The sequence below is a fragment of the Colletotrichum tamarilloi genome (genome assembly GCF_030869305.1).
Source record: "Colletotrichum tamarilloi strain Tom-12 chromosome Unknown Scaffold_188.1, whole genome shotgun sequence".
Taxonomy (NCBI): domain Eukaryota; kingdom Fungi; phylum Ascomycota; class Sordariomycetes; order Glomerellales; family Glomerellaceae; genus Colletotrichum; species Colletotrichum tamarilloi.
The window spans coordinates 20,431-43,228 of record NW_026849571.1 but is presented as its reverse complement, the minus strand read 5'-3'; the positions used below and the strand labels follow the sequence as shown (position 1 = coordinate 43,228).

Genomic DNA, 22,798 nt, shown 5'->3' with positions numbered 1-22,798 from the left:
TGAGCGCCTTCTTAGTATCTTCGATAGATTGAAAGAATAGTACTTAGATTACTAGATGTATTTTGTCCGATGTTGTAGTATATCACTTCCCTGCTTGTACTGATACGATGCACAAAACTCGTCAATCGTTGTGTCCCACGTGCAAACAAACTCCCGGTGCGAGTATGATATATGAAAGACAGTGTTTGCAGATGCGGGGGCTGGGCGGCGAAGTAAATGCACTATTCAGGATAACTACGTTCCCCAACGAGAGAGGGTACTTGGTTCCATTCTCCTCTGATCCTGTCATCAAGCGATGTGAGAGACATGGCCGAGGGGTTAAGGGGGCGCCAGTGGAACCCGTTCTTCCGGAGCCAAGTTGAACAGTCGCTTAACCTTTTGTTCAATTCCATATAGAGGAAGGAAACATCCTTTTTTTTTTTTACTTTTTGTTGTTTCCTTTCACCGCCCTCCTTCGAGGATGCCTAGGATTACCGACTCATCACATGACTCTTCTGGTATGCCTAAGGAACCTATCTACCCACCTTACACGAATACCGGGCAGGGTACTAATATTGCTTTTTTTCCATGCCCAACATCAATACAAGTGCATCGTGACACTTGGCCGAGGGGTTAAGGGGGCGCCAGTGGAACCCGTTCTTCCGGAGCCAAGTTGATCAATTGCTTAATCTTTTGTTCGATCCTCTATTGTGGAGTCTTTTTATTTTCGTCTTCTTTTTGTTTTCTTAGCGTTCATTACCAATATCTCCCGCTTTGTGAGGTAAACCTGTAATGATGCATTGTTTCCGCTATGCCCTCCCCCGCCTCCTGAAGTTTCACGCATGCCCATCAAGATGCGGAACTCCATCCCACAATACAGGATAACACCAAAGCTTTCCGTAGACACAGAGCCAAACTCTATCATAATCCTTTGCTACCACTATGAAAAATTCCACGTCGTGCTAGTTATGTTCTCATTCAGCGACACCAAGCAACCCGAGCCATCAGCGTATCACTGGGAGCAGGGCTCCTCGCGTTCGATACCAAGCAAAGCATTAGCCGCATCATCAAGATGATGCCAGCGCAGGAATCCTTGCAGATTGCCCTCCTCCCACTCATCCTCTTCGCCTTGGGCCTTCAGATTTCTGTTGATGGCAGGGCGAACAACCTCCCAAATTTGATTGACATAGGATATCCACTTCTTATCCGCTTGTGCGCGAGCATCTCTCTCATGACGGTAGTTACACTCGTACTCGTGAAGCTTGGTCTTCAGGTCCTTCTCCTTGGCCTTCAGAATCTTGACCTGTTCCTCGAGCGGCAAAGCCGCGATCTTGTCGTTCTCCTCTTTTTCCTGGCGCGCTTTTTTAACGGATGCCGCCACCCCTTCGGTGTCGGAGTCGTCGTCGCGGGAACGCTTGAGACCGCGGGACTGCTTCGCATTCTCTGTTTGTAACATTGTCAATCATCAAAGTTTCAAGGTGTTTTGTTTTCCGTTTCTGTCATGACTTACTCTTGACCTCATCGTCCTGCTGTCGGTACTGCAAAACGTTATAGACCTTCTCGTGGAAGTTGTCAATCGCCTTCAAGAACGGGAAAAAGAAGTAGGCAGTCTCAGTGACACCATTGTTCTTGTCGAGATGACGCTCGCGCGCCTCAATGATCTTGCGGACGATGTGTGTAATCTTTGGGAGGGAGAAGGAGAATCTCCAGGACCGCTCAACCATTCGAAGGTTCCCAAACGTCTGCTCACAGACCTCGTGCAAGGTAAGGATCTCGGAGTTCTCCTCAAAAGTTCGGACGCCGACATCCATCACCTCCTTGATGCGAGCAGCAGCACGCATTTGTCCGCCCTGAGAGGGCTCGAACCGCTTCTCCTGGAAGGGAAAGATAACGTTGGCCATGAGGCCGGAATAGCGGTAGCCGAGGATCGGGGCATGGAAGGCGACGCCGAAATCGAGACCGGGCAGGCCCTTCAAGTTGGAGTGGGCGGTATAATTCTGGGTGGGGAGGGCCTTGCTCAGTGAGGACATGTCCACGAGACTCTCGTTGTTGTCGGCTGTAGTCTCTGCTCCGGTGGCAGCTCCGGGTTTCTTTGCCTCTTCGTCCTCATCCTCGCTTTCAACTGGACTCTTTGGACTGTCGCGCTCGCTGCAAAATCATCAGTCCAATCACAACATAAAAAATGATAACATGAAGGAGATTAGAGATTCTAGAGAGGAGTATTATGAAATAATTGAGTGATGGGTTCTTCCAAAGCGTTGAAAAAGTATCAAAAGCTCAACAAATGGGAACGTAGCATTTCCGTAAGAAAGATAGATACTTACTGCACGAAGGTTGGTGCAGGCCATAGAGGGCGTAAGGGAAGTGTAAGTCGCAGCGCCATCTTGGTAATCTTTTGATGTCGCGTGGTCGCGAGAATGAGATGTGTGGATGTCGCGGACAGAGCTCGATGTTGGGGTGCTAGTAAGAAAACGCGACCCGTGCCGCTGGCTTGCCTGGGTGAAAAGAGCCTGGAGGAAAGTATTATCACTCCCTATCAGGTAAAACCCTTCTTTGCAACGGAATAAGACTCTTGATCATGGGCGTATTCAGAGACCCACAGAGAGCCTTGAGGTCACATAGTTGGTTCAGTGAGAAAGATTGAAGTCAGGTAAAATACTTTTGGTAGCTGAGCGCTTTTTGAATAAATACATGGTTTCCAAGGATGGCGGCAATTCTACCTCTACAGTCATTTTTATTTACCAGACCATCAGAAGACGGAGGGAAATGGCTTGGGTGAAATCGCGAGGGCTCACCAAAACTGACTCGAGACCTCTCGACAAGACTCAAGCATCGCCTCCACATTTGTTCGATTTCTCATGCATGCCATTGTTGTTTCTCTTGCTTTTGCCTCGTAACCCTCGTTGAATGTGCACGAATCACAGAGCGTGTGTGTTGTGCCTTTCTTTCCATTTATCCGCGTTTGTTATGAAAGATTTGCCTTAGAGTCACTTTCTTGAAGGCCAGAGAAATGTCGCACAGGAAAGACGGCCAGTCTCGAGGATCGATGAAGTTGTCGCCGGATGAACTCTGGAGAATTGTGGCCACTCATGGCCGCCCTTTGCGGGGGTGGATCATGTTTTTCCGCTATGGCTAAACCCCGGGGCGTTTTGGACCAGTAGCGCGGTTTAGTGAGACCAGGGGTCTGCGGGGGGCATCTCCCAATTGGGAATCACAGCCAGCAACGGGGAGCTGTGTGACTTCTCAACCCGAACACGCCCCACGCCCGATTGAAATCTAATGCGCTTTCACGATAGTCCGATGGTTTTGGCCACCGGCTGCTGTCCCGACATCGCGGCTTCAAACGTAGCTGGCATGGGTATGTTCATGTATAAAAGCCACCATGTTCAGGAAGCTGACTTTGCCAGGCTGATGCTCTGATTACCCCGCGATCGTCACTCACCCACCCCTGTGCATCTTTCATCGTGGACAACAACATCTTGGAGACCTCTTTTGTCAACCATGGCTACATCATATCCCGAACTCGTCTGGACTCAAACGTCGCCTGGGACATGGCAGCGTAGCATCGACGAAGTTGAGGAGTTCTACGCCTCCATGCCCGTCCTCTACGAGGGCAGCGGCCTTATGTTCTTCGCTATCACTGGCCATGTCTCTCTGACCTTTGACACAACCGGCACCAGCGGCTCTTCCGATGCTGCTCAACGCGTCGGCGAGGCCCTCAAGAGTGCCTGGCTGGCCCTGCGTCACGATCATCCCACCATCGCCTCCCAAGTCACTCGGGACCTCACCACAGGCAAATGGCTAAAGACGTACCACCAACTCAAAGACGAAGCCGAAAAGCAGTCCTGGATCAACAAGACTCTTATTCCCATCACCACCGACCAAAGTGGCGTAGAATGGGCCAACTCACAACCGCCAGCTCCAAAGATCCCAACCCTCTTCATCCTCAGTCCACCATCCACCACCACCAACATCATCCGCCGCGACCTCGTCCTCCGCTCCCCCCACGACATCATAGACGGCATCGGCACCCTCACCCTCCTGAACAACCTTATAACCCATGCCTCCAAAGCATTCTCCTCGCCAAACACCCCCAGTGCCCTAAGCTTCACCGGCTCCGAGGCCGCAAACCTCAGCCCCCCCTACCGCATCGCAGCCAACGTCCCCTCAACCCTCACTGAATCCCAAACCGCACGCCTAGCCACAATGGCCGCCCAGAAGACCGCAGCAATGACCCCCCCACCCGGCACCCAACTCATTGACATGCCCTACCGCCGCGGCCAACTCCTCCCCGGCCGCCACCAACGTGTCGCAATCACTCTCACGCAAGACCAGACAGCCCGCCTCACCACAGCGTGTAAATCCGCCGGCGCGACCGTGACGCACGCCTTCCACGCCGCCATCGCCCTCGTGGTCCGCGACATCCAGCCACCGTCCACTCGCGCGCCCCAGACGAAACGCATGCGGTACGTGAACTACATCCTCCGCAACGAGCGCGCAAGCTGCCAGCCGCCGTATAACTCTTCCAAACACCCCGCTGCGCTGTACCACTCCGTCCCAGGACAAAGTCTCGTCGTCGACATGGACCTCCCAGCCTTGGACGACGATAACGCCAACGCCAAGCCCACCTCCGACAAGGACGAATTCCTCCCCGTCGTCCAGATAATGAAGGACTTCTACCACAGCGTCAAAGACGACAAGGAGCACTACGCCCTCGCCTCGACGATCTGGGCCGCCGGAGACCCCACGGTCCCTCTATCCTCCACCCCGCTACCCGTGCCGCCGCCCAAGGAACATCCTTCGGTATCAATTTCCAGCATGGGCCGCGTCGACGGCATCATCGCCCCCAAGACGGGCGCCATCGAGGCATACGATCCGTGGGTGACTGGCGAGGAGCTGGGCAACGGGCTGGGTCTGTTCTTGGGTACTTTCAGGGGCGAATTATGTCTTAGCGCTGCGTATAACGACGCTTGGCATACCGAGGCGGATGTCCTGGATTTCTTGAGACGTTGCAAGGATGTAGTTTTCCGTGGTTTCGGTCTCTCGAATGAGTAAAAAGGCAGGCTAAGGTTGACAATGCCGGTTGCCGTTGAAAGTCCAATCTCCTTTGTCGATTACTATCTTCTTGGGTACTGAGAAGAAGATGAATTTTGAGCTATTTTGTTTGCCCCAAAACGACTACTGGTACATAAATGATATTCGACACGTAGAATTAAGATTCACAGTGAGAAGGAGAGATTATTGGTCAAAACAAGAAACCCGAGTAACAACTGCTTTGTTGCTGCGTTCCACAAAGAAATAACACATACCCCCCCCCCCCCCGGCTTGAGTCACCACAAGTCTATTGGCAGCATACTTTTGGTGGCCGCTTGAGTCTTCAGCAATGACGAGGCACCCAGACATGGCGCCCAGACACCCAAGCTTTTCATTCGCCGCATCGTCTGTAGCATGCTCGTAGTTACGTCGGAACCCAAATCAGCGGATGTTCGAAACATTCTAGACTGCTTCTTTTTGCATATGATCCAAGACCACATGGAACGCTGAGTACTGGGTACACGCTTCCTACATACCATATACACACTCTCACAACTGGCTCCTCTACGATACGTACCGCAAAGTGTTTCCAGCCTTGGACGCTGCTGGCAGACAGGTGGGTTAATTGTCTTACAACTTTGCCCCGGTTTGGTGTTCACAAAGATGTTGGAGATCTCGACGGGTTAAGCGTTTACAAGCATCTTTCACAGAGACAATATCATGAGCGGTTCGCAAAAACATCGTTTGCGGTTGACGATGGAGTATGCCTTTTGTGTTCCCAAGCCCATGGCATTTTAGGGGGTGGGTTTCATCAAAGTCTCACAAACATAAGCCGAGAACAGGGGGCAGATAAGAATTTTTGGTCTTTACGATGATTAAAAGTCAGATTAGAAAAGACGGTAAGCTGTGTGTGGTATCCGAGTACAGAATACTGAAATCAGACTTCGCCTAGATTGCTGCCTGTATCTTGAGCCGCGGCATGTTGTTTTCTTTGCTCGCTGGATGAAACACAGGCTTTTCTTTGAATGTGGCGCTTACACAGATCTAGAAGAATCTGTTGTACATGCGCTTCCACGTAGGCCAAGAAGCAACTTCGGCCTTGTAGCGGTTCATCTCCTCCCAGTCGAGCTCGCGGCGTCCGGTATCAACGTCCATCTGGTGGGTGCGGAGCCAACCAGTGCGTTTCCAGGCGAAGCCAATGATCCAGAAGACAATGATAACAGGGACGGTAACCATGGCCTCAAAGAATCCAGCGGCATCGTTGAGCTCGTTGCCCTGTCCTGCGGGTGCGATGGCAACAAAGAGCTGCGTTCGAGGTCAGACAGGATACAGAAAGAAAGCGCCGTGAGATGTAGGGAAAGAATATAGCTTACCTGGGCAATTAGCACAAGAATGCAAAGAATCAAACCGACCCAGGATCCGGCAACACCAAAGGCAGCCTTGAAAGGGATCTCATCGACGGTGTGTCCGTGATAGGCCCAAGCCTTGCGGAATCTGATGTGAGCCAGGCAGATAGATCCCCATGTGAACAGGGCAGCGAGCGCCGACATGGCAAGAAGCCAATTAAAGACCGTCTCGCCACTAGCATCCAAGTTGATGTAGGCAAGAGCGCCGCAGACAAGGTGGACAGCAACCGAGGGCAGAGGGCGGCCAGACTTGTCGACGTAGGTGAAAATCTTGGGGGCATAGCCCTGTTGCGCAAGAGCCGTCAAAGTACGGGAGCCGCCGTAGACGCAAGAAACTCCCAGTGAGAGGACTGAAACCAAGATGATAGAATTCATAAAGTGATCATATCCGTTTAGACCAGCGTACTTGGCGGCCAATACGAACGGTGATGTACCTTCGGCGTAAGGGTTGTCGGCACCGAGAATATTCTCGTCATTGGAGCTGATAAGGAGGCCAACGAAGAAGAGGCCGAGGATATAAAACAGGGTAATACGCCAGAAGACCTGCTTGATAGCACCTGGCAAGGATTTCAAGGGGTTGCTAGATTCGGCAGCGGCCAAGCCAACGAGCTCGGTACCGGCAAAAGAGAATGCAGCAGTAACGAATACGGCACAGAATCCTTTGAAGCCGTTCTTGAAGGCGCCAGGGTCGTGCCAGTACCGCGCCCCCCAGTACTCGTCATAGCGACCACCGGTAGGGCCACCGCCACATACGAGTACGAGAGCCACAATCATGAAAATGACTGCAGAAGGTGTGAGTGCGTGGTGAAAGTCACGATGAGTGTAAGCTTACCGATGGCCGAAAGCTTAAGAAGGGACGACCAGAATTCTTCCTCGGCGTATCCCAGAGTTCCAAAAACGTTGATGAAGGTTATTGCAGCCCAGAAGATTGTGATCCACACAGCGAGACTGATGTCTCTGGCCCCTTCCCAGTAGTTGATTGTCAGACCACAAACCGTCAACTCAAGCGGTAGAACGATAGCCCACTGTCACCCGTATTAGACACATCATGACACTTGAAGAAGACTTGGTCAGTCGAAGAGGTAAAGCGGCTTACTTGGAAGACGTAGTTCCATCCCATTGCGAAGCCCCAAGAAGGATCGATGAACCGAGTCGAGTATACGTAGAAGCCACCGGACACAGGATACATAACAGCGAGTTCACCAAGAGCGTAGACGACATTGAACATCATGATACCAATGATCGAGAAGTCGAGAAGAATGGACCCGGGCCCCTTTGTCTGGTCAGCGCGATATTCGAGTATGTGCGGGGTGTGGTAGAACGAACACCGGTAGCCAGAGCACCTCCAGACCCGACGAAGAAACCAGCACCGATGGAACCACCTGGGCGGACGACTAGGTTAGTAAAGATATACATAGTAGCTACATATAGCTTCCATACCAATAGCAATCATGTGCAAGTGACGAGTCTTCATGGTACGGTCGAGTTCAACGATGCCCTGTCCATAATCTCGGCGCTTGAAGGACTCGAAGTTGAGTCCATTTCGAGTGTAGAAGTCGTCGTCGCGCTTCGCGCCTCCATGGCTGAGATGGCCCTCGCCGATGGCGTTTCCAGGCTTACCCTGGACGCCCTCGGTACGACTTTCGGGTTGAACTTGGGTAGTTTCGGGGGTCGAGACGCCATCATGGACATCCTTTTCGGTCGCCATTTCGGCCAAGTGTTTGCCTTGTCCTTTGACGCAATCCTCGGGCAAAGAATGTTACTGGTATGGCTTGGAACCTTTTGCGAAACAAAAGGCTGAGGTGGATCGAACAATGGGGTCGGAGGCCCAGGGGCATCAAGTGCAAGGAAGGGATCAGGCAGTTCTGAAATAGTGGATTGTGGTGAATCACAAGGAGAGGAGAAATCATTTGCGGTCGAGAGGGGGACGCGATGTTTTAAGAAGAAGACGCGGCCGATCAAGGATACCACCTCGACCTCGTCGCCCATCCTATCAGCAACCCAGCATGCCCGCATCCCATTCGGCGTTGCCTTGTCGCGCCGGGAAACTACTTCTGGACATGGCTATCTGCGGCGAAGGTATGCGGGCGGGATCAGAGCAACGTAGGCGTAAGTCGAGGGTGCCACTCGGCGAGTGACAGTGCTCGCAGGATGGATGGATAACCCAGAGAGATTAAGATGGGTGTATGCCAAGGGCCAGAGGAAGGCCAAGTGTTGGGGAAGTGGAGTTAAGCTGACAGGGTGCTAGACGAGAAGAGAAGGTGAAAGTCGAGTTTCTAGGGAAGCTCATGATTGACAAATTGCGGGCTCATCGATTAGAGCCTTGGGTGCTGGCAGGTTGGGCTTGAGAAAAGGAGACTAGAACCAGCATTGGATGGTGGTGGGCGTGGACGTTGGAGGTTGACGTGGAAGAGAAGAGATGAAAGCAAGGAGGACGTCGGGTGAACATGGTGTGTTTCTGTCAGGGGAGGGGAAGAGAGCATCATGAGGTAGGTACCTTTGCGTACCGGAGTCGTAGCTTTAAAGCCTGCCATTATCAGCGGAGCCCGCCCGGGCAGCTGCATGGAAGGTCGTTCCGCGCCTTCTAGGGGCGGCGGGGGGCATCGACCTTGGCGGAGAGGTGTGGGCCCTTCGGAAGTACCTGGGTACCTGCGTGATTAGGTAAGGCAGCCGGCGGACGTGGAGGAAGGAGGAATCAGCGGGTGGTTGTGGCCTGGAAGGAGTAAGAGGGGAGGGAAGGGAACGGAGGGAACGGAGGATCCCCAGACGCACCTGCCTTTCACTCATGACCTCCTTTGGGACAGTGAGAGGCACGCATGGTCTGCGAAGAACGAAGAAATTGTTTTCTATCGACTGTGCCGCTCTCATACCTTTCAACATTCGACCAAAATCAAGCCTAGGACAACTGCAGCCATCATCCTTCCCCCCGGCATGACTCCCGTCTGACAAGCGCGTCTCTCGCCAAGCAACTGCCGGCCGTCCTTGCGCTCAACCGCCGCCCATGGCACCATCAATGATCGACAATAGCATTTTATCGTCAACAGCTCACTTTCTTCCATACTGAGCATGTAGCACGCGCACGCCACAAGAAGACCATCAGAATGATGAAGCAAAGCACCATCGCTACATCAATCGCTTCACACTCTAAGCCTATGGTTAAATGCCATTCCTGCTTTCCCAAGCTTCTCTTCTCCGCGAGTGCCTTCCATTTGCGGTTGCAGACTTGGGACGCCTGCCGAGCTCTTGGCCGAACCAAGAACATCTCCTCCAGGCCAGTCAGCGTTGGAGATGGCAACACTGAATCACACACGCGATTACGTATTCGCAATTTGAAATGAACGAACAACTCTTCCGAGAGGGTACACGACCGATACTTCCCCGAGACTACCATAGCTTTCCCCAAACAGCGTCGCCTGCCTTCTCGTTTCCCCCGGTCGCCCAGAGACAAACGATGCACAACCCACAAATATGCGCCGTCTCACTCGCCAGCCGAGAAATGCCAACCATCGCCAACAGGTTGGCAATCTTTGGCAGCTTCTATCAACGCTTCACGACTGGTACCAAGCACCCGCCAAGTTGCAATATCGGTATTGGCACCTTCGCCACGGCCAGATAAGCCCCCAGTGCCATCCTTTTGGACGCCTTCCACTGGCCTTTGCACCTGCCAAAGACACGGGCCCAAGAGACCATTTCGGATCGCTCCAAGAGCACAGACAGCACCAAAATCTAGGTTGGGCCGACCATCACACCACACAACCTCCCAAAATCACTATTACCTGTGGTTTGTGGGCCTCGTTTGCAGGCTCGGGCCAGCAGCTCCAGTCATAGGTCCATGGCGAACACTTCGCCTATCTCTTAGCTTCAATTCGACATATTCCATCGGCCGTCTGGACCCTTCCGACCTTCTTGATTCGAGAGGCTGTGCCGCCTACCTGGTCTTGGAGGGCTGCTGATTGAGCCTTCTCTAGGAGGTGTCGTTGTCTCGGCACGCCAGCCACGTCGTCAGGGTACGAGAGAGGCTGAATCCCCCCGCACCCAGAACACCTTCTAGCACACCCGCAGGCCGTCCCAGGTAGCACCCGGCCTGCTGACTTACGCCCATCGAACACGCCATGCCACACCGGTCACACCACCTCTTTCACCTCCCCTTTCCATACTGGTCAGCTAGCATCGAAGCATCGCCCGAGGAGCGCAACACATACCTGAGCTTCCCATTCAACTGAAACGAATCTCCGGCCGCTATTTTCCGTGTTTATAACGGGATTCGTAGAAGTCGAATGGGATTGCCGCTACTCACGAGCTGCGATACCGCAGCAACATCTCTTGAATCTCCACGGCTTGCCTTGCAGCACCTTTGATGCTTGCAGGCTGAGTACAAACTGTGATGGTCTACGAAAGGCTTCGGTCTTGCTACATTATTCCAACGGCAGGCTGGTTGTTTTTGCTGACGCTACAGCTCTTTCAGCAGACGAGTCGTAACCGAATCATCAGCTCCCAATCGTCTACCAAGGCCGGGCGTCTTGCACTAAGCCAGCCTTCGGTCTTGCCTTCAACTTCGAGAAATATCACCGAGACAAGGGACACACAGCATCATAGGGAACGGCCAAGCCTAAAACTACCCTGTCAATCTCCCTCCCATTGGGCGTCCAAGAGTGGTCCCTCTCAATTCCACCACACCTTGTTCAGCGGGGACCAGACCTACTACACTTCGAACCAGTGAGCTTTGAACGACAGGGGGAGATCGGCACATGCCAGTGACAGAGTGCTGGGGAGCCGAATTTCTTCATATTAGTTACGTGGCAATATCCGACTGCTTATCATAGGCAAAAGCTTTTCCATCTGATGCTTGATCCAGGTCTGAGGTGAGTTGAAAGGAGTTGCTGATTCCCCAGGGACCTGATAGCGTCTAGAGCAAGATCTCAACGTCACCTTAACAAATGTCCTAGATTTCCCGCTACACGAGGACAATTTCCTCTGGTTCAAGTCCCACTTTGTCTGCAACTTCGATGAACTCCCCTTCCATCATCCCATCAACATAGCACTCCCCGACCAGTGCCCACGCGGGCTTTCCGTGAAAGAATCCTACTTCTCTTAGTATAACCGGCACTGAACAACCAAGTAGAATAGCTACGCGATCTCCTTTCCTAGTTCCCGGGGGCACGAAACCCAGATGCTTCGGCGAAGTAGACCGCGTTGTTGTGTGCCTTGAATTGATGAGTCGGGCTGTAATGAGGTGTCACGATGCTGGCCGTACCAATGCATTTGTAGCAGAAATCAAGTTTCTCGCAGTCGACGCACTCGTACCCTGTGCCTTGTATTTTGCTCTGGCATCCGTCGCAGAAGACCATCTCTCTCCATCGAGCAATACTGCCTGTCGGGTAGGGCTTTGGACGATAACCTTCTTGGCCGATCCTTAGTCTGGATAAGGGCTGTCCGAATGTCGTTAGGGGCCTTGTATTGTATCCATGAAACCGATGTGAATGTTCGGGCATAAAGTCGATGGTCTGAAGGCCATACCACGGGATCCAGGAGGAAGGGTGGTTGACAGAGAGAGAGAAGGACCTGTCGTGCATGCGTCTCCAGATGATATCTAGACTTCCAGTCTGTTGTATGATATGCAATGTAGGTTTGGCAAAGATCTCCGTAGTTGTAGCTTGGTCTGAGTAATCTGGAAACCATTCCTCAGTGTCAATATCACTTGCCATTGACAAGAAGGCATAAACACCGTCTCGGGCATCAAAAGACTCAAGTCCTGAAAAGCTGTCTAATAGCTTCTCCAAAGTGATAGATGGCTTGTCTCCTTTCATAACTGCACTATATGCCCGCCAGACTCGTAATATGGTGTCGATGGGATCCACCACCAGTGTCGGGTTCTTATGAGTGTAAACATGGTCTCCACAAACTCTTCGGCATTTGCTATACTCTGATGGCTCTTTGTGTAAGTGGTAGGATTTCAGCTGAAGAGACCCAAACCCACAGAGCCACACGAGATAGCCCAAACGAAAGGTCCGGCTACCCAAGTGAGCGTGTTTCTGGTTAGATAAAACAACCTCTTGAACCGCCCAACGCCGCGATACCCAAGGCCTGTTGATCAGACCAACGAATGCTGCCCATTGCTCGTGCGTCTGATTTTCCCCAAAGCGCTCCCCTGCTTCTGCGATTTGGTCGGACAACCGGCTCGACCAAGCGAACTCTTCGTGCCCGTTTTCGACCAGGCAGTCTCGAAATGACTGTAGAAGATCAAGGGCGACATCGCTATTCTCTGACCACTCCCCCAACCATATGACGATGCTTTACGATTGATAAACCAGATCCATGCTCGCGACCTGATGGCCCTTCTCGACGTTGTCCGTTTGGTTGATGCAGATCGCATCAATCCATAATATGTGAGCTTCCTTGTTCCGAAGCTGTTTAAGGCACGACTCGAGATTCGGTCTTATGGAAAAAGGTTTCTATGTAGAATATCCGGCATTTTTAAGCCAGATTGAGCATGACGCGTCTTGCTGACCCCAGGTTTAGGACAAGGGCTGGTATGATGGTGCTTCTTCGCGCAGACAGACAATCATTTCGGCGCCAAGCTTGGTTGGTTTCACATCAGAAGTTGGTAAAAGCTTCAGCAGTCTCATGCACTTTCTTGGATCCGGTAGTGCTTTGTATTCATATGTCGACATGGCCGGCGGATTGGCCGTGCGTCGAAGGCAAATGGGGAACGGTTGTCGGGATGCTCACACTTTCTCAAAGCACAACTCTAGGATGCAGCTCTTGAAGCGAGTGTCGTGCTACCGATCTAGTGGGGAGGAAGGATCTGTATGTTTTTTATCGACGTATATAATGAGCCTCTCAAAATTTGGGTTACTTCCGCAGAGTATGTTCTGCGCCAAGTGACACGTAACGCGCGCTGTCAGGCACCTAAGATACAGGCGAGTACGAATGACATACTCAGATCTACAACACCAATCATCACGTTATGTGAAATACTGAGACCAAGGGATGATGTGGCTCGAGTAGAACCGGCTTTGGCCGGTCTGGTGTAACGTGGCTTCGGTGAGAGAAAGTAGTACTCAATGGCTCTTTGCATGCCCTGGGAAAGGATAGATAATATGGTCCAATAAACCCGAAAGATGCAATGTTGCATATAAATGCTGATACGTGGTCTGCTGCCAACCAAATGAGAAAAGCACTTCAAATATGCAGTCACATAGTTGGCCAGGTACTGACTGGCCGCCTCTGTTGACACGAGGCATTATCGATGAGGCTGGTCCTGATGACTCGCGAAGTTCATCACCAGATTCCGTCATTACATCTCATCTTGTTGGAACTTGTTCGACAAAAGATAGAAATTAAGTCAATAATGTGCGAGATGGCAGTTGAGAATCGATAAGCGCAACCCCGTTCCATCTCTTACTCGTTAGAGATAAGGTAGACATTAGTGGCATTAATAAGAACAGTCCCGTCTGTTTGAGAGCAAAACTTTCGCTTTGTGAAGAACCGTCTATGTAGACTTACGGCTCCCTGGGCAGCACAAAGGCCTACATCAGAAAGAACTCCGGAGGTATCACTATAGGTGCTTGGTATCTGAGGGCCTCTTCAGGCTTTGGTGGATGAAAGATGAGATTTTGAGCCTGACCACTAAGAATGGAAGACTTGATACTTGATCTGCATCATTTATTCTTCATGCTCAATTTCAGACTACTGAGCACCCATTAGCCAGCATGAATTCCGAATGTGGTCGTACCTGTCCAGCGAGGCGTTCAGCTGGGGCCATTACGGCCAACCGGGCCTTCTTCAAGGACAGCCAATCAGAGCCATCGTTCAAAGATATAGCAGTGGGTGCCCAACTATCGTAGCCTAACGGCAATTCCCTTCCGTTTGACAACGGCCCGGCTATAGCCGTGTCACGGGTTTGATCAAATTGCCATAGGCTATGGCGCTTGAATCAGGAATCGAGACACAAAAACAATTACCTTACTACGAACATCTTGCAAGGCACAGCAGCTGCAGATGCTTGGGGCTTTCCAGCCGACTTGGCGTTCGGTTTGTCCAGAAGACCTTCGCATTTGATAGACCATCGAATACTCGTTATATTACAACTCCACTATCGCGGCTCGTGCCACGCTTAGCGAGTCAGCCGACTACCTTCGGCATCGCAAAAGCCGGAGAGTACCCATACCTTCAAGTCTTCACACTTTACCCTCCGGTGCATTGCATAGCTGACTTGAGTCTAAACTGCGATTCTAGTCTCGACAAGTCACAGCCATATGCCTCAGAATGTCGCACACTCAAGAACATCTGAGCCACTACGTTCCCGCGGCCGGGGACTATCTTGTGCATTCAGCTTTTTGAGCCTGTCGATAATAAGACTTGTCACTTTCAGACAAATAAGGCGAAACAAGAAGATGTAGACAGCCAGAGTGGACGGTGAACCCGACGGCGGGAGATGAACGATGGGGCCGTCGTGAAGTTAAATAAAGTAGTATTCCAGAAGGCGGAGCAATTCACGGCCCGTGCGGCTAGTTCGTCGTATCATGTTGCGATTTTGAAGGTGAACATTAAGGCTTTCCGACAACAAGCTTTTGGCTTCACGATACCATTTGATGAGGCGTCGTGTCAGACACTAAATGAGCGTAAGATGCGTTGTTGCACATTTTCAGCAGCGGCTTTATAAATGCCCACTTTGCGGCGCTCTCGTTGAGTCTCTTTTTCCGCATCTACCCATCCTCCAGAACCAACTGCCAACATTTATTCCCCGAAACAAATTAAGCCCATCACATCATTTCAAGATGCGCTCTGATTTCCTCCTGGTCATGGCGGCTACTTTGGGCTCTACCGCCGCCCTCCGTCGCTCCTGCAAGCACACCAAGGCCTCGGAAGGCTGGTATTACACAACTTCATTCGATACACTCGACATTCTCGCCGCCGACTTCTGCACGTCACCTCAGGTCATCAAGGAGTGGAACAACATCCAGAACATCAAGCCTGGTATGAACCTAAAGGTGCCGTGCCACTGGAACGCCGGCAAACAGCGAGACTGCGCTAAGAATTCGGCGTATGATGGCGCTTACGTGGTCGTGTCCGGCGACACCCTTAACAAGATCGCCTATGACTTCTGTACGACTGCGGATGTGCTGCAGCAGAAGAACTCGGGCCTGATCAAGAACAAGGATCTGATCTACCCCGACTGGGTCATCCAAGTTCCTTGCAGCTTCAACTGACCGCAGTAAGTGGCGGACGTGTGGAGGAATGTTGCAAAGGGAAAGGGGCCGAAGGGCATTTTAAGATCAATAATACTTAATTCTTTGTTAATGATGCCATTAATTTTCTTGTTCAGACTTGATTGAGACTCAGCGTTCCAATGCCTCCATGCTAGGATGCTTGGGTTTGACCATGTATCTCTAGTCATGAGTGTAGCTCAGAACCCCTACTGGCTATCAGTCGCTCTGGTTCTTTGATCAACCAGGAAGGGAGCAGCGCAACTGGTCGCCATGGTCTGCCTCTCAGTGGCATACTTCACCGTAATCTGTATCACGACAGTGTCTAACTGCGGCCGCTGAGGTTAATTTCCACCACAGTAGTCCCACTCCTGTAATGCTACTCGTGCTTTAAGAACAGGCGACATCGCTAGGCGTTTGGTCTCCAAAAAAGGGCCGTGCAACCAAGTCCGATGTTGCTGCAGATTCGCAGAATGATCTTGAGATAGGCTCAAAGGATTTTCTTGCAATCGATATATTATTCGATGCATTGAATGCTCACCGCCGATGTGCTGGAGACCATAGCTGCCGCAGTCGTTGTTATTGTAACCTGTCAATGAATCAATCCATCACTGCCAAATCAGGTTCCATACGCCTACGTCAGGTATCATTACTCTCAGTATTATCGGCACCGAACAAAAGATAATAATCGCAACGCGACCTCCCAGTTGCGTTCCAGAAGGTACAAATCCCAGAGGACCTTGTCATTGTTGCCAGTCTTCGATTGTTAGACAATGCGGCCGCGATTCAAGACAGGATACCGCCGCTGTGCTCAACACCAGAAAGGTCACGGCCTACGTTGCATTTTCTTCGTCATGTCTCCACGCACCTGAGTCCAATATTCTTGATACCTTCCTGCTCCATATGCTCATTACTGCGTGCCATAACTCGTGACAGCTTTTGATAGTTAGCCTCGCGGGCAGTTTGCTCTAGGTCCCCCAGCCTCATCCTAGACCAACACACCCATCTTGCCTCAGTAATGACCGAGCAGCTGCTAGACAATGGCTGTGTTTTTCAGTCGCTGTGATACATAGGTCAGCCTGTTATGGGCTGAGGTCCCGAGGATCCTCGTGGCCATCGATGTAGGTGCACGCAAGCCCATTACCATGTGTTGAGACCAGAGTTCCCTCGAAAGAAGCCTTGGGCAACATGCAGATCCGAGATTCAATGTAAGTCAGCCCACCCACTTTTGGGCCCTGACAATATTCAGACAAACGCCTTGCAATCACGCGTCATCGTCCGCGCATTTTTGGACTGGGTGAACAAGCCTTCTAAAGCCATTTTTTGTGCAAGCTGCGTGGAATAGTACTCTGGGATACCGTATGGAAAGGCGTAACGGTGGATTCTGATTGTTGAATGACCAGCACATAATTGGGATAGGTCAATCTGCGCAGCTGCAAATATTGCCGGGATACAGTAAGAGACCTGCAGGTGACCTTTGTCTGCGAATCACCAAAAGTAAGGCTTGACAATAGCTCACTGATAACAGCAACGTTGAAATCAATAAAGATACTGTTCGAGACAGAGCTGAATGACGTCCTGAAACGAGATGTCTCTTTGTGGGTCGACAGCCTTGTCGCTGAATAGAGCGATACTACGACTTAAGACGACCAAAGAGACAACTACAAAAGCGATGACGAAGAAAGTGGTGGTGAAGAATGTGAAGACGAAGAAAGTGAAGACGGAAAAGGTGACCACGGAGAAAGCAATGACAGGGAAATACTTCCCAAGAGCGATGAACCAACGCGAAAGAAAAGCCAAGGAAGGGGTGCAAATGTTGAAATAGTGATTGTATTAACGGCTTTGAGTCGCCCAAAGGTGTGTTGCATGTTTAAAGTTGATGCTTATTTATACAGCCTGATTGACAGTGACGCAGACAAAACAGCTGCCAGAGAGCTGAGGATTACGTCGAAGGCGTCCCTCTCGGCCATCTCGGCCCAACACCTTTTCACCAGTTTCATGTGGAATATTTCGGAGTTCCCTCCAAGAGACTGTCTGGATTCAGGTCCCCGATGGAGTCAAACAAGAGCTAGAGATAGAAGGCCCACAGACTTTCGACTCGATCGACTTTGCTAAGACATGGCTCCGATCCCAACTTCGCCACCGTAAACTTAAAAGTCATTCGAAGCATGAAATCATACGGCCTAGGGAGCATAACTGACATCCTTCTTTGCATGATCCCGGCACTCAGTTCTAGGAATCTCTTGCCTGACCAGGGCATTCCCAGATTGATGCCTCGTGTTGGCCCTGGGCGTGGATGGGTAAAAACAGCGACCTGTCACAAGAAGCTCGTTGAAACGATTAAGACAAAGGGCGAGAAGCTCAACGAAGATGACAAGTTGAACGTTGCCATTGCTGTGGCTACAGTCGACTTCTTGTCCTCCGCTCATGAGCCGTATCATGAACAGATGACGCCTCCTTCGGACTTGTGTCGAGAGCTGGAAGCTATTGAAAGACATCTCGAATCCCCCAAGTTCGCCGGCATCATGGCAAAGCTCGACCTGTTTACCGCTGCCAAGACCGTCACGAAATATTTTCCAGAATTCTCGAGAAGTAAGCGAGTCCAATGAATTAGACAAAATCTTCGCAAAGAACACTCTTGGCCTCGCGCGGCATCACCTGGCGATGATCGCGGCGGGTGTTGATGTAAGTGACACAGAATACTGCAACTCCCAAAACGATTGCGTTTGGCTAAAACCACGATAGTCTGTGTATCAAATTTCACACCAACTGAGTCAGGATGATCTGTAAAGTCTTTTTTAAAAGTTTTGCAACCCTTCAAAGACGATCGAGCTTTACTAACTCGATGTGTAACGCATCAGAAGAGGTTTCAAGAGTCGGCGATATTTTTGGTTGGACTCCGTATCATTATGGATATCTCGCTGATGACCCTGAATTCAACATTTTCATGGTTCACCCAACCGTCAGTCTGGACCGACCGCTTGCCTAAGTTACTGGACAGCCTAGGCCGGAGTCCGATCCATATCGCTGCCTTATTTGGGAAATCTAAAAGCCTCGCATCTATGTTGAGTGAGTTGAGTGGCGAAGCGCGTAAGAGTGTAATTCAAGCCGGTGGACTTGACGACCTGACTCCTCTCAATCTGGTCTCGAAAATTGGAAACTTGGGGTCCCTTGACTTCTTGAAAGAACACGGCGGAAAACAATCTCTTGAGAAGAAGGACTCTTGGGGCCGCCAACCACTTCACATCGCCTCCAGGCTAGGACACACGAAGTTGATCACCCAGCTTCTGCATATGGGATCGCGTTCAAATGAGCTCGACGAGGCTGGAAGATCCTTTGTTGACTACCTTGTGGAAAATGCAACAAGACAAAGAGACGATAGCGTCTCTCAGACGCAGCAAAACACCGATTCCTCAGTCACTGGCTCTCCCAATGTTTCTGAGAGCATGTTCAATCCCTGCTTCAACGCACTTTTGAAGTTTGCGATGGATCCAAGCTGCCGGTACAGCAGTGGAAAATCATTCCTTCATATTGCAGTTGAGGTTGCAGACGACGATAGCATCCGTAGTCCAGAGGGGAAAGGCTTTAACATCGAAGCCCAAGACAAGAATGGGTGCACGCCTTTACGCTATGCGATTATCGGCGGCCGTACTGAGGTGTTCAAATTCTTTCTGCATGAATGAGAGCAGATTCATTAGCAAAGGACTCTCGCGGCATCACGACACTCATGTTCGCCGCTGGAAAAAAAAAGCCTCAAAGAGGTCGCCAAAACACTGCTTAAAGGGTCCAGAGCGGTCCCTTTAGTCGGCACTGACTTAAACAACAGCTGTACAATTCATTACGCTCGTGGCAGAAAGATGGCTCAGCTGCTTGTACCAGAACATTGCAATCTGCTGGCAACAGATTCGGAAGGAAGGACAGCCCTACACAGGGCGATTGAGCGCAAGGACCAAGATGTTGCGCTCTATCTATTGAGCGCCGGCAGCCCTGGCCAGGTGCAAGAGAATGCTTTCGACTATAGCCATGAGTCCTTGCTGGTCACAGCTTGCAAACAGGGATTTTCAGAAATTGTCCCAGATATCCTGAAGCAATGGCCCAAGACCATAAATGACGAGGACTCTAGCTATCAACAGCCGCCTATTTCATGGGCTTGTGAGAGTGAGCATCACGATATTGTCAAACAACTACTTCAACATCAGGGCCCTGAAGTAGATGACGTGAATCAGGCCGCTCCAGGGTGGAGAGGGTATACTCCAATACACTTTGCGGCTGATGTAGAAGACTCACAAGCCTTAACTCTCTTACTGAAGAAACCATCTGCTAAAATTCATCAAGAAAGTCTATGAGGCGAGACCCGACTTGACAGAGCACTGTTTGATGGGAGAGTAGAAGCTGCTCGGTTGCTTCTCCTGCATGCACAGACATCAGACTCCCAGAGACTCCACCGCCTGAAGGAGTTCACCTTCTCCCAATCCTCTCAGTTCCACGGTTTGATTGGGAACATGTTGCAAGCTCTGCTAGAGACCACTTTAATTCTCTCATTCCTTCATGAGCTTTCTGTCCAAGAGCTTCCAGCCAGCGCTCAAAAGGCATTCGACAAGTTCGCGGGCGATCGAAGGCAGGAGACATGGGTAAAGTCGAAGACCTCTTACCACGTAGCAATCTTACTTCGCGATAAGAAGCTTGTGCAGATCTTGATAGATCACAGTGTTGATCAAAATGGCCTTGACGAAGACAGTTGGTCCTCTATGGACTACCTGAAACGTTTCTGCCTCGAGGAAACCTTCAGAAGCCTCTACAACCACTCGAAACCTGGGGAAATCGATAAGACACCCGACTATAGGAGTCCCGCCACCCTAATTTGGGACCAGTACAAGGAAAGCCTCCAAGTCACTTCCGAACCCGTCGATGGCCATGATAAATACCCAACCGCCCACGGTATGTCATCACTATGCAATGGTTCACACATTCAAATGATATGAATGAATATCTAATTCCAACAGTGATGAAGGTCGTCAGGCAATCGCCGAACCTCCTAAGAGGATGTATACGCGCCAACCACAGTATCCCTCCATCGAGAGAATATTTCAATTCGAGGTCGAAGTCCTTCGTAACTCCAATCCTCGGTAAATTGCTTCCGACTCTATCACCTTACCTCTGAGCGCCGAAAATTGATAAGTCATTGCAGGATATTGGGAATCGGGTTCTGTGACCCGAGTCTTCCAAACAACATCTACTACACAATGCTAGGTTGGTTCAAAGGATCGTGGGCGTATTACAGTGATGATGGGGAGCTATTTGTTGACAATGGCTATGGTCCTATTCCAAGCCCAGACTTCGGGGGCGCCGGGACTTTCGGATACCCTGATGTCGTGGGTATTTGTTTGTACTCAAGTACTGGACAAGGATTCTGTACACGCAACGGTAAAAGATGGGAAATGGGTAGATTTCAAGTATCAAGATCCACATCTTGGTTCACATCGTATTGATCGAACTTTAGGAGATGCCTTCTCGAAAGCCACCGACAGTCTTAGGTTTGGAAAAGTGTATCCCTGTGTGGGGTTCGACTTGGAAGAAGAGGGAAAGGGACTTGAATTCAGGGTCAATTTTGGCGGGTCGAAGGATCATTCCTTCTGTTACAAGGAGCCTTTTTAGTTTGTATCGTTAGCTCGGGGTTCTGAGTACCCTTTCATAGGCTTATCTTCACTTCATACCTTAATAAGCAATGTATTGAGAAGAAAGGCTGTATCCATAATCATGATTCACAAGCTTCTCGCTAGCGCGAAACGCCCAAGAGGGGACATTGTAACGTTTTCCTGTTGCTGCTCAGTGCTCAAATACTACCTTCTTTCCGAAAAAAGTCTACACACCCTGTAGAAGACTGGTCAGCCACCTCTGTTGGACGATCGCCTAATAAAAAGAGACTTAAGGCCATAGACATTGCTGAGGACACTTGCTATAGCTTGCAGTACCTCAACATGATATCAGGAGCATGTTATGGTTTTCGCAATTCCAAGATTCCATACTCAGTCTTCTTCCTTTCTGAATCACTCCGATACAATCCTCAATCTTTCTAGCAAGAATCCAGGGATCAAGTGACGCCAAAATAGACGTGCTATTCTCTCCGATGGCTCAGAAACCTGAAACTCGACATGGATGTATTGCCATTGTTCATGATACTCTAAGAGGGTCAGATGAGTGTTAGTCACACGAGACGTACAGTCTCATTTCAGGTCTTTAGATATTTATTCAAGGTGAAAAGATCATTCCACAGCGTGCGTCTACACGTACCTAGTGCTCAGCTACAGTTCCTCCGCCCACTTCCACTTGAGAAACGGTAGCGTCGTCAATTTGTCAAAACTAGTGGCTATTCCGGAGAAATTCTAGACCTGTGCCTCTACCTCCAGTCTTCGGCCAGGAGCGCCAATACCCAGGGCGTCCTCTTTCAGCTTGATAACTTACAGAACTCCTGCCTCAAATACCGTGGCAAAGATTAGAGACTTTAAGTCGTCATTGCTTAATTCGTTACGGAATAGTGCGCTCCGTAGGCTATTCGCTGCACGAAACTGTGTTGGTGTATCAGGGTCAAGGCGCGGAATCGGGGTTGGATGCTTCGGCAAAAGTGGAAACAAGTACCGACGGATCACGGAGGCAGGATGCGGCCTGGAAATCTTGACATAATTACAGGCTCAGGTCTAATCTTTCATTTTTAACAATAAGGCAACCTCGGACATGACTGAGGAAGCGAGCAAGACGCTGCAATTAGACTTGCATGCAAGAGCACCTTGAGCGGCCCAAACCCCTGTTCACCGTCGCGTGCTCCACACAAATCAGGGTCCCAAACCCTCACGAATCTAACCACAATCCACCCACCCATACCACATCCCTACTCAATGCACATTCTCATCTTCCAGAACATCACAGCTCATCTGCTTCCACCAGCGTCGATGGTTTAGTGGTAAAATTCTCCGTTGCCATCAAGCAGCGTCGGGGAGCCGGGGGTTCGATTCCCCCTCGACGCAACCTTTTGCTGTTTTGGGGGTTACCTTTGGAATAGAACCTCTTTTTTTGACATTTCTGAGTAGTAGTGGCTCTCGGGCATGCTTCTGGGGTTGAGCAGCACAAAAGGGAACATGTGCGGGCTTGCGGAGGCTGGAAACAACATGGGAA

General features: G+C 50.6%; 9 protein-coding genes across 9 annotated transcripts; 5 read left to right on the top strand and 4 right to left on the bottom strand.

Annotated features, from left to right (window-relative positions):
• Positions 1 to 991: 991 nt before the first annotated feature.
• CTAM01_15970 (uncharacterized protein) lies at positions 992 to 2,362 on the bottom strand (the record flags this gene model as incomplete). Its single annotated transcript, XM_060531963.1, has 3 exons — positions 992 to 1,422; positions 1,490 to 2,127; positions 2,304 to 2,362. 3 exons carry the CDS (start codon positions 2,360 to 2,362, stop codon positions 992 to 994), a joined length of 1,128 nt encoding a protein of 375 aa, XP_060373469.1.
• Positions 2,363 to 3,480: 1,118 nt separating this feature from the next.
• Positions 3,481 to 5,034, top strand: CTAM01_15969 (uncharacterized protein; the record flags this gene model as incomplete). Its single annotated transcript, XM_060531962.1, has 1 exon — positions 3,481 to 5,034. One exon carries the CDS (start codon positions 3,481 to 3,483, stop codon positions 5,032 to 5,034), a length of 1,554 nt encoding a protein of 517 aa, XP_060373468.1.
• Positions 5,035 to 6,057: 1,023 nt separating this feature from the next.
• CTAM01_15968 (amino acid permease) lies at positions 6,058 to 8,127 on the bottom strand (the record flags this gene model as incomplete). The annotated part of the gene is made up of 6 exons (XM_060531961.1): positions 6,058 to 6,318; positions 6,387 to 7,201; positions 7,252 to 7,444; positions 7,516 to 7,698; positions 7,746 to 7,801; positions 7,860 to 8,127. The coding sequence occupies 6 exons, from the start codon at positions 8,125 to 8,127 to the stop codon at positions 6,058 to 6,060; spliced, it is 1,776 nt and encodes a 591-aa protein (XP_060373467.1).
• A 607-nt stretch (positions 8,128 to 8,734) lies between these two features.
• CTAM01_15967 (uncharacterized protein) lies at positions 8,735 to 8,905 on the bottom strand (the record flags this gene model as incomplete). The annotated part of the gene is made up of 1 exon (XM_060531960.1): positions 8,735 to 8,905. The coding sequence occupies one exon, from the start codon at positions 8,903 to 8,905 to the stop codon at positions 8,735 to 8,737; it is 171 nt and encodes a 56-aa protein (XP_060373466.1).
• Positions 8,906 to 9,887: 982 nt separating this feature from the next.
• CTAM01_15966 (uncharacterized protein) lies at positions 9,888 to 10,247 on the top strand (the record flags this gene model as incomplete). Its single annotated transcript, XM_060531959.1, has 1 exon — positions 9,888 to 10,247. One exon carries the CDS (start codon positions 9,888 to 9,890, stop codon positions 10,245 to 10,247), a length of 360 nt encoding a protein of 119 aa, XP_060373465.1.
• Positions 10,248 to 11,328: 1,081 nt separating this feature from the next.
• On the top strand, positions 11,329 to 11,514 carry CTAM01_15965 (uncharacterized protein; the record flags this gene model as incomplete). The annotated part of the gene is made up of 1 exon (XM_060531958.1): positions 11,329 to 11,514. A coding segment is annotated over one exon (186 nt), but the record flags the coding sequence as incomplete, so codon positions are not given.
• A 49-nt stretch (positions 11,515 to 11,563) lies between these two features.
• Positions 11,564 to 12,226, bottom strand: CTAM01_15964 (uncharacterized protein; the record flags this gene model as incomplete). Its single annotated transcript, XM_060531957.1, has 2 exons — positions 11,564 to 11,981; positions 12,018 to 12,226. 2 exons carry the CDS (start codon positions 12,224 to 12,226, stop codon positions 11,564 to 11,566), a joined length of 627 nt encoding a protein of 208 aa, XP_060373463.1.
• Positions 12,227 to 15,199: 2,973 nt separating this feature from the next.
• On the top strand, positions 15,200 to 15,631 carry CTAM01_15963 (uncharacterized protein; the record flags this gene model as incomplete). Its single annotated transcript, XM_060531956.1, has 1 exon — positions 15,200 to 15,631. One exon carries the CDS (start codon positions 15,200 to 15,202, stop codon positions 15,629 to 15,631), a length of 432 nt encoding a protein of 143 aa, XP_060373462.1.
• Positions 15,632 to 17,796: 2,165 nt separating this feature from the next.
• On the top strand, positions 17,797 to 20,758 carry CTAM01_15962 (uncharacterized protein; the record flags this gene model as incomplete). Its single annotated transcript, XM_060531955.1, has 5 exons — positions 17,797 to 18,220; positions 18,815 to 19,276; positions 19,532 to 19,902; positions 20,050 to 20,566; positions 20,640 to 20,758. 5 exons carry the CDS (start codon positions 17,797 to 17,799, stop codon positions 20,756 to 20,758), a joined length of 1,893 nt encoding a protein of 630 aa, XP_060373461.1.
• Between the last annotated feature and the right edge of the window lie 2,040 nt (positions 20,759 to 22,798).